The sequence below is a fragment of the Papilio polytes genome, unplaced genomic scaffold (genome assembly GCF_000836215.1).
Source record: "Papilio polytes unplaced genomic scaffold, Ppol_1.0 DF822733.1, whole genome shotgun sequence".
NCBI lineage: Eukaryota > Metazoa > Arthropoda > Insecta > Lepidoptera > Papilionidae > Papilio > Papilio polytes.
In genome coordinates, this window is record NW_013526471.1 from 2,708,713 (window position 1) to 2,719,972 (window position 11,260).

General features: G+C 31.7%; 1 protein-coding gene across 1 annotated transcript; it reads left to right on the forward strand.

Annotated features, from left to right (window-relative positions):
• Positions 1-6,013: 6,013 nt before the first annotated feature.
• Positions 6,014-11,260, forward strand: LOC106105793 (proteoglycan 4). The gene is made up of 3 exons (XM_013286239.1): positions 6,014-6,190; positions 9,478-9,922; positions 10,139-11,260. The coding sequence occupies exons 1-3, from the start codon at positions 6,121-6,123 to the stop codon at positions 10,254-10,256; spliced, it is 633 nt and encodes a 210-aa protein (XP_013141693.1). The 5' UTR covers positions 6,014-6,120; the 3' UTR covers positions 10,257-11,260.

Below are 11,260 nucleotides of genomic sequence, written 5' to 3' on the forward strand. Positions count from 1 at the left end.
AGCAAATGTCAAAATGACATGACATGACAAACCATGGCAATCTTGCTGCCTTGATATTGGGAACAACTTATGGTCTCTTTACCACATTAACGTTTTTATCCAAAATATTTACCCCCTAAGTTTAATGGCGTCAAAAAAATATAGCCTAAACCGTAGCGTAAGTGTAGGGCTTTTTATTAGAAAAAGAATTATTCAAAAATATGCTATAATTGCTGACGTCTTAAGCAACAAAAAAGTTTGGTTTACGCTTTATTATAATAGTATAGATTAATTTACACCTTACTTTAAAGTCTATTCTTTGCTGAAATATTTTTTATTACATTTAACTTAAAAAACGATTAATCAATCTATCCTCCTGCAATCCTCATAGAAATAATTTTATTGATTACGAATTTGACTGCGTGATATAAAAAAATAATAAAAAAGATAGTGTTACCAACTGATAACGTAGCTTTTTAATGGTGAAATATTTTTTTAAATCTGCCCAGTAGTTATTGAGTTATTTCAATACATACAAATTCCAAAAATCAAAATATTTCCTTTTTACAATATTAGTATTTCGTGTACTTAAAGTGTAGAACAATTTTTATTCAGTTGTTAATGTAAACCCGTTCGTCACTAACGATGCAAATTTAAAAACATTTGCAAGCGATATAAATCACAGTGTTAGTTTTATAATGGACGCTAAAGTGGATTTATGCGAGACTATGCGTTTACTGTAAGTGCACACACTTCGTGCAGAATTTTAATACTCTCTCATTTTTCATTCATGACAAACCAACTAACAAAAATAAATTTATATCTAGTATTATTAACATAATCCAAAGTGTAGTTAATCACAATAATCTAGCATTGCAGTTATCTTTGGATACATCGTAAATTGTTAATTATCTTGATTTAGTCACTATACATTTGTAAGACAACTAGCGCCATCTATTATAATGTAAATATAACATTAGTATTTACGGGTTACTTTTACGATTTTTTCCATTAACAATCATTTCACGTGTGTACAGAACTTCAATAAATTATACCAAATAAAAATTAATGTTAAGCACACCTCTGTGTAGTAAAGATACCTTTGCCAAGTAGTTAAATAAAATAAATGGTGTAATGGCGAAGACTGGCTCTTGATATTACCCTGCGAATTTTGATATATGTTCCCGCATATTTTATTTCTTGCATTATTGGACATTAAGGATAATTTATATGGTTGCTTGCACTCTTTGGTAAAGAATGCGAACATTTAATCATGAAATCGCCCAGTGTTTTTTATGCAAATCTGTAAAAAAATTCTAAAGCCACGTTATTAAGTAACATTTAAAATAAAAAAAAAAATCTTTTTCTCTTACCATTTATTTGCAATTTAGTACATTTATTGTCGAAATATGTCCAAAGATATGCTTTTCTTACTTCTAGTCGTAATACGTAACTAAGTGAGCCCCTTAATATGGATGTAATAAGAAAAATTACACTATTTATAAGAAAGTAGTTTAATATCGTATTTTAAATCTCAATATAAAAGTATTTGTATACAAATTCTAGTGTTTAATACATGCACTGACAAGACAATTTAGAACAACCGTCACCTTTGACCCTTGCCTTGGCAGACGGATGACTCTCCCTGGAATTAATATTAGTGTCAGGCTAGTTCGTCGTAACTTACGAGACAAAGACAATCAATTTGTTCTACAACTTTGTTAGACAGATTTATCGTGTGCTTACATCGATTTATTCTGTTGACTGTACTCAAAAGGTGATTTCGATCATACTTCGATTATTACGAGGACGAAGTAAAAAAGTAAGTTAGATTTTATAGGCGAGTTGCAATCTATTTATATTAGTATATCTGTATATATCAAAATAATATATTCCGTAAACATCTTTACATCATAAAACTAACTTTATATTATTTTCTGTCTGTCTGCAAATTTGCTTGTGTTTCAGGCAACACCGATTTTGCTTTAATGAAAATGTTTGCAAGTATGTTTCGTATTGTAGTTTCAGGCAACACCTGTCACTTAAAAATACTCAGAAATACATATATTGTACTAATATTATAAATGTGAATGTTTGTATGTTTAGATGGAAATTTTTAGAACGCCTCTCTTCGTAAAATCTCCCTGAAAATTGACTTAGATGTAAAGCATAGTCTATAGGAACAAATAGGCTTCTTAACTATTTATTTCTAATTCCGCGCGGACGGAATCGCGGGCGACAACTAGTGATATAATAATGCATAGTCAGTTTCCTTGACAACGTAATGAGGAAGTGACTGGGCCCGCGGCTATGTTTCGACTTTCATTATGTAAATTGTTATCAAGGGAAGTTAGTCGACAAATTAACTGTCGTTTTTTTACACTTCGTAGACAACTTTTTGTACCCACAATTAATGTAATTGGCCACGACCATAAAATTAATTTAATTTTTCTAAAATACACATAGACAAAATACTTATTTCTGAATAAATTAATTTAAATCAAAACATTAACAATTCAACATCTGAAAATTTTTTTAGAGAATTAATCATTTGGCAACCCTAAAAACCAAGAATCATAGATTAAAAATGATCACTGCAGATCTAAAGAAAGTCAAATCAGTTTCTTTTTATATCATAGCTTTTTAAATCATTAATCATAAGAGAAATAAGCTTCGGCTTTGAATCGTAATTTATTACGAGACCAAAAGTCTTTTCGTTAATAAGTCAGTAAGTTTTTATTCATCGTTACCTTCAGTCAAATTTAATGTAAAGGTCAATTTAGTAAAAGCACAGATACAAAAAAATTTTGCAATAAGTTATATTGAAATTTTTAGCTCTAATAGTCACCATGTGGGTCTTTACCTAGGTAATACTAGCATTAGTAGAAATGAACACTAAGGGAATGCACAAGTAATCATTAAATGATTCTAAGAGGTAGAATAGCATAAAACTGAATATTTGTGTAAATCGCAATTCCAATATGCGGTGCACAGGTGATACAAGAACATAAATATAAAAGTTAGAAAAATGCTGGACCAGAATATATCCAGCAATATTTCTATATCATTGCCACAGCTGACAATGCAAATTTTAAAATAAATTTTCAAATGATATAAATCAAACCCACAGCATTCCTTTTATAATGGACGATAAAATGAATTTATGCGATTTATACAAAATATAACAAAAGAGCTTAATATGCTTTTATAATTTAATATTCAATACTAGCTTTCACCCTCGACTCCATCCGCGTGGAATAAAAAAAGTAAGTAGCCTGTGTTCTTCCAGACTATCCTCTACATCTAAACCAAATTTCATCGAAATCCGTTCACCCGTTTAGGCAACAAACTCTAACAAAAAACCATCCGTCTATCTAAACTTTCTCATTTATGATATTAGTAAGATATGGCGTGTTAATAATGGTATTTAAAAACGAATAATAAAATTAAATCCCTAACCTAAAAACTATAATATTGTTTTGGATTCCTATTGTCAAAGACTAAAGACTAATTATCTCTACAAAATAAAGTTTTTATTCTCATCTTTGAAGTATGATGAAAAATTTTCAAACAAGAGGTTGCCCTAAGTGCAGATTTACTTGATAATCTTACTTATATCAAAAGTAGACGTTTCAACTCAAACAAGAACTCCGAAAGAGAAACGTCTGAGCCACCGCTCTTGTCGCAAGGCAACACGTTCCGACGTCACTTTGTGAATTTCAATTCGCAATTTTACTTTAAGTCATTCTCTTTGTAACCGTTGTTCACTTTAATAGATGAAATATGTTCTTAGTTTTCATTTCTTGCGATTGAATACCAATTTGGAAATACAGTTTTTGCGTAATTAATAAACATAATGAGATGTTTACTTTAAAAATGTCTCTCCGTAACTAGTATATTCTAGTACTACTTCATATGACTTTTTTATAATATAATGTGACAAACATAAACATAAACATAAACATCCACATACATAAACATCCGCCTACCCTTAATTGACGAAGAGGAGACGCACATAAAGATAACATTTCCACTTCCTATGCGTCTCCTCCACCGTCAAATCCACGTTTCCTTCCCTTTCCTTTTCTCTTAAGAAAAAGGTGGAAAGGGAAAGGGACTAAAGTTAGGCCTCCAGTTCACACTCATCAGACGAAACGCGGAATTGTTTCCACTTCACGAATGTTTTCTGTGTGGCGGTGGTATTACAACGGGCGAGCCGAACCATTCCTGCGAAGATGTTAAAGCGGGCCTTACCACTGTCAGACTTCGACGAACTAAAGAAAAATCACTGTTCTATTCTTACTTGACTCGTTACTACGTAAACGTATTATAATGGTAGTTGTATGTCCACCTTACATCAAATAATTGTTGCACGTTAAACATGTTTTAAATTAAAAAAAATAATTACTTACTAAAGTGCACTTTAGGAAAAACATCGTTTTTTTATCTGCAATTTCGAAATTGTGTAAATGCATAAATGAGACTATACCATATCGTCAAGATGGTATCTCCGAAAGTGTTAAAGTTTATGTAAACCTTTTCAAATTTAATAAAACCCTTAACAGTGTAGCGACCAAAGCTTTCTATTTGAGTTGATGCTGAAATATTGGGAAGATTTTCACTTTAAACTCGCTTTACTGTACCATATTTTAAATCCGCAGCCCGGGATAGTGAATTGAATTGAAAACTAAATGGAATCACTATTCCAAACATTTATTAGGTATAGATTTTCTATTTTTATTTGTGAAAAGGAACTAAACTACACATTTTTATTTATATTGTTGGTGATACCATTTAGAAAAAGATCTAAATAAAAGTTTTTATGTAACAATGTGGAAATGCGTTTGTGATGTTTGTGATTTTATAGTACAGATTTTATCTAGTCATTTCTAGCTAAATATCTTTAATAGTACAGACAAATCTTGTATAACGCGTAACCAAGAGTTGACTTATTATTTGTCATAACTAACCCACGCGTAGTATTATTTATTTTATACTGTAACCTCTGCTTGGTGTAATATATAGTTCAGAATCGCCATTATCGTAGTTATATCTTGCACCAATCGTGCATTATTCAACTGCATTATTTACAAGTCAAAGCAAGACAAGAAACACATGTTATCTCGTTTAATGTGTTTATAGCAATTGAATATTAACATTTCAACTAAATACGACAAAACTAGACCAAAGCCGCGTAATTACTGGAATATATTGGTCGTGAAAGGTACATTTTTATTTTTTATATGGATAAAATTACGTAAATCCAACATTTTGACTAACCCTTTCAGTTGTGAAGTAATTAAACTAATTTTCCTCTTAAAATAAATGAATTAAGTATGTATTCATTAGGCTAAAATTTTAATGAAATCTCTGAGGACCTCAAATTATGTTTCACGAACAAAATACAGACAAGCTTATAGACTTGAATTAGAAGCATTGAAACTTGTGATAAGGACTTAAAAGTTTAACTAACTATGATCCTCCAGTAAATAATTAAAGCCCCAAAATTGATTAATTACGTTAGAGCGATAACCTATAATCACTTTTAAAAAGTTCTACGAGAAAGTTATAGACCTCTCATATTTACGCAAAAAAGTTAGTTTTACGGAATATACTATGTGTGTATTCTGTCCCCATTCCCAACATAATAGATTCGTTACTTTTTTGTAATTATAAAACAAGAAAACAAAATACTATTTAGTTGTTTGTTAAAGTTATTTAATTGAATAATGACATCTATGATCTATGACTTTAAACGCTCAGATCCGGTTGCTAAAATAGCGTCTGCGACTGTCTATTGAATAAAGATGGCGCTAGTAGTTTCTGTTTGGTACAATACAGTGATATCTTTTATGTATACTTTTGAAATCGAAAGAAAATTGATTTTTTAAGGACTTCCTTATTTTTTTAGTTATCTAGGTTTTCCTTATTTTTATTTATTGCAATAAAATAAAACGGAAAAGAAATGTCGGTTTTTGAGTACAACACTATTGTGGTAATTATCATCGGTTCGCTAAATTATGCACAAGCACATCACTAATTCTATTTCATCACGAATTTGCTTGTGTTGGGTCGTTAATCAATTGCTCTGGGTTTTAACTAATTTTAAAATACAGTAGACTGTTTTTTACCATTGCAAACATGAAGAAAGTAATATTTTTATGTTTATTGTCATTATCGTTCTGCCTGAGTAAACCAGCTGACGACCAAGGTAAGCTTAAATATGGATCAATCTAACTTCGACAAAATTGCGTTGCAATAAAAATTTCTTCATTGTGACATTGTCATAAAAACTTGTTTTTCCCACAACGCGGTTGCTTAATTTCATCACATTTTCTAATATTACTAGTCGATCTCTGCAAGGTTTGAACTATATCCAAATATTCGACCATTTCATACTATATGTTGTATTCTGTACTTACGTAGTCAACCATTATTTAAAGATCGAAACTATGTACTTGCGTCTCCAATGTTATTGTTTTATTGTTAACTTGTTTATTATCAAGAAATGTGTACATTCCACATTGATACATATAATAATTGTAAGCTTGACGCTACATTTAATAATAATGACGTACCGTTACGAAAGAAAATTAGAGAAACCATTTTAATCGTTATCTAAAACTATAAAACTATTATTACAATTTATTTATTTTGAAAAAGACGTCATTAAAGAAATGCAATTATAGACAAGTATATCGCTTGTAATTAATTTCAGGTTTTCTTTAATCACAAAATACCGCCATATTTAACAAATTCGTGTTATATTTTTACGTTGTTTACTGTCAACGATTTCATTTCCGGTTGAATTTTAGTCAAAAAATGTCTTTTTTATTGTTTTTTTTCATATCTCTTAAATATTACAGTTGAAATGTGTAAGTTCACTTAATATTTTATCTTTTTAAAACAACAGGTCCGAAATTAGTTTCATATTAAAACTAGATTCCATAATTAGCTTAATGAGCATAACTCGTTTTGAAGCTATAACAAATCAATGTAATGTTAACATTATATTTGTTCAATTTTATGTCATAAATGCGAAAGTTTAGATGGATGGATGTTTATTAGAGATTTTAGCCTAAACGGCTGTACGGATTTTGATGAAATTCGGTATATATATATAGAGGATAGTATGGAAGATCACATAGGCTATCTACTTTTGTTTTCGTTTTTTAATTCCACGCGGACGGAGTCGCGGGCGAAAGCTGGTTTTCATATATTTATATATTATTATAACAGTATCTCAAGCTCTAAACATATAATTATAATCATCTCACCTGCCTTATCCTTTTTTTTTTATCCTGGGGAAATGCCTAACGCATACCACCCTTACAGGGACAAGGGTGGTTATGTCGGAACCTGCCTTATCCTACTCCTGTAAGGTCAGCGTGCCTAAGTATACAACCTAAATGACTGAATGGTTCTTGCTGAAATTTAGCTTTAATGTAGAGTCTAGTCTGGAAGAACACACAATTTTTTTTAATTTCATGCAGATGGATTTGGAGGCAAAAATAATATTTAATTTGTACCTTTGTACAGTATATCAGTGCAAAGTTACTTGACCTTGACTTACTGTCAATATAATTACTTTCTACTTGCCTTAAGTCGTTTAACTTACAACATAATATGATAAAGACTATTAATGGAAACCTACCCAAGGTAGGGTAACTTGGATCAATTTGTTAATATTATTGATATATTTTACTTAAAGTTTGAAAATAAATATGATAAGAGCAAGTTTCTATGCTCTTATATCAATATAGTGCCTTTTTCAAAACAATATAGATGAAAATTATTTATAAAATTACTACCAAACTTTGTGGTATGTAGTACTAAAGTTACATTTTTTTAACATAAACAAACCAGCACTTGACCATGACTCCACCTAACCATTATGACGAGACGATGGGGACATAAGCTAGAAAGTGTTAAGAATGCATATGGATGGCTACAAAGGAAGAGGAAGACAGAAGAAAGTATGAATGGATTGTGTGAAAGAGGATATATTTAAGAAAGGAGCGGTTTCAGATATGACGGCTAATAGAGATGTATGGAAAAATAGCACATACTGTGCCGACCCTCCATAAGGGATAAGGGCAAGTTGATGATGGGTACTAAAGTTACATTAAAAATGGATTAATAGAAAAAAGATTTGTAATGACTTATGTTAATTTTGGTATTGAATAATCCTTATATTAACAAAATCTTCCATCTGTATGTAAACTTTATCTGTAACCTTCCATTGCCTGTAAACATGTACAAAAACATTATTGACTCAAATTTTGTTAACAAAATGACAAGGATATCTATATGTTATTCAAACATGTTTTAACAGTGGAAACCCACTGTATTGTATTTGTAAATGCAAATTAAATCTTGTTTATTGGAGATAACCAAGAATCATAAAATTATACATAAATATACGTGAGAACAGGGATATTTAAATATTTGAGCTATACTGAGTATAAAATTCTTTATAAAGTATCTTGTTAGATTACTCGTGTCTCATTTGCATAACCAGATAGAGTGTAGATTTCAACATATCCTAATAAATAGTAACCAAGTAAATATTTCTTAAGAATATTTATACTTAATTGTTAACTTTTTCCCTGGTAAAATTCATTGGTTTATCCCAACACTCATGATTGTGAAATATTACACAACATTTAACAGTACAATCTCTCACAACCATTTCTGGCGGGACTTTGCAACATGAAAGTTGCAAACTACATGTAAAAATTATATCAAAATACTAAGATGCCAACGATCCCTATCCCTCATACATAGTTCAAAAAGACTTTTAATTTGTTTGTATTTATAAGCATTCTATAATAAAATTAACAGTGGTAGTGCCTGCTTTAACATCTTAGCACGAATGGGCCGGCACGCCCGGTGTAATACCACGATCACACAGAAGACAGGCGTGAAATGGAAGCAATTCCGTGTTTCGTCTGATGAGTGTCGTGCCGGAGGCCTAATTTAAGTCCCTTTCTCTTTACCATCCTTTTCTTATAAGGAGAGGTTGGGAAGGGGAAGTGGATTTGACGGTGGAGAAGATGCATAGGAAGGGGGGTTATCCTCTTTATGTGCGTCTCCTCCACCGTCGTATAAGGGTAGGCAACGCATCTGCGATTGCGGATGTCTATGGGCAGCGGTCGCTTCACCATTTTGGCGGATTCTTGTGTCCGCTTGCTCGTTTGCCACCTTATGTTATAAAAAAAAAAAAAAAAGAATTTTCACTACAAGTCCCCACGCCCCACCTCGACCATCGGCTGGCGACGCCCATGCTATACTTTAAAATTTTTATCAATTTCAGTTTGTAAAAAAATTTACTTGAATTTTGTACAAGGAATCTCTCTAAATCTAAAACAAAGTTGTGAACTTTTGTGATTCCTGTAGAAATCTTTAGATGTCCATTTTTGATATGTAAAGGCAATTTTAATTTGATAATTCAAGGCAAAGTTACTGGTTGTAATTTATTTCAATGTACAATTACAGGAAAACCTACTCAGCCGCAGGCAAATGCCACTCCAGATCCCAAAATTCCAGTTGCAACAGAAAAATCCCCCGCGATAACCGGTGTAACAGAACAAAAACCTGCCCAAACCACTACAAGTGAAAAGACCAGTACAACGCAAGCCACACCCGTACCTAATGAAAAAACCACTGCTCCTCAAACCGCTCCGAGCGAAAACAAAACCAAAAAGGATATGGAACCACAGAAAGAAACCGAAAAGAAAGTAGAACCAGCAAAAGAAACTGTGCCTGCGAAACCCGAGCCAGAGACCAAAGCCAGCACAGAGAAACAGGATGTGACACCAGCTAAACCCGAGGAGAAGACTGAAAAGACCCCTGTTACCTCCACTGAGAAGAGTCCCATGACTCCCAAACCCACAGGAGCACCTAAAAAGGATGAAGACAAGCCAACTCTTCAAGCTAGAGGGTAAGTTATTTATTTAGTGATATTGCACCACAAAAACACTTGATATGTGCTTAAGTTCTTTTAAGTCTTTTCTGTCTTATTTCTAATATGACTTTTTCGCAATATGGACACTATTTCCTATTTTCTCCTTTATTCATAAATTCTCCCCTTCTCTAATACTATCATTAACATGGAATCTTTATAGCTTTAACTAATAATGCTGTTTTCTTTTTGCAGATTTGATGGTCCCAGCTTCATTGGTGGCATAATTCTTACCCTCGGTTTACTTGCAATTGGATTTATTGGCTTCAAATATTACAAGAATCACACTGAAAGGAATTACCACACTCTGTAAGTGTAACGTAAGGTTAAGCTTGTCTGTTGTTAAGGTGCACTATATTATTCCTTAGTTACGTTTCAAAAGGCACATTAAATAAATGAGCCTTAAATTTTTGTTACATTAGAAGATGTGTATTTTATTTTTTTTTCTCTGTGCACTAAATGTTGCCAGTTTGTCTTTAAACAGGGTTGCCCTAGTTTCGTTTCTTATAAGATTGATTTTACCGAATTATAATGGGGACTGGGAATTTTAATTATATGAAAGCAGCTGATATTATAGTATAATTTTGCATTTTATTTGTCAGAAATGTAACTGTTTCCTTTCTTGAATCTCAATATCACTTGCCTAAGACCAAATAATGTGAATTGCATACATCCAATATTTTAAAATTTTGATAATTTTGTGTAAATTTGGAAGATATCTAAGATTTTTTGTGAATTTATTAGATGTTAAAGATAATATTGTAATACTCCAAATTATAAACTGTTTTGAAATGCATATTATATAATTGATGTTAAAAGATGTGTATTAATCTTAGGGATGGATTTTTCTTATTCACCTGTGCCATGTTCCGATGAGATTTTTATTAACAGTAAACACATTTGTATTGTAGAATCACTTCATTGTATGCACGGGATCCTCATTTTATAAATAGTTGTAAGCATATTATTAAGTGTTGTTGTAAGGTAACGCAATGTGATGATGAAAAGGGTCTAAAATAGTGAAATATTGGTTTGGCACAATTCATTCACCTTTGAATCTCTGTTACCTTCTCGAATCTCGATTAATCACTATTTGTAATACTATATTTGTACTGCTTTACGTGCTGAACCAATGTGCGCATTTTGCTTTTTGTGATTCTGTAAACTGGGGAAAGTTCATTCCATCCTAAAGTGCTCTTATAAATCTCATCTATTTATGTGTTAGTGGAGTATTTACAGGCTTGTATCCTATCAATTATTCTGCTCTTTTATTCTTGTCACTCGTGAATAGTTGTGTTAATAAAGATATATATGTGA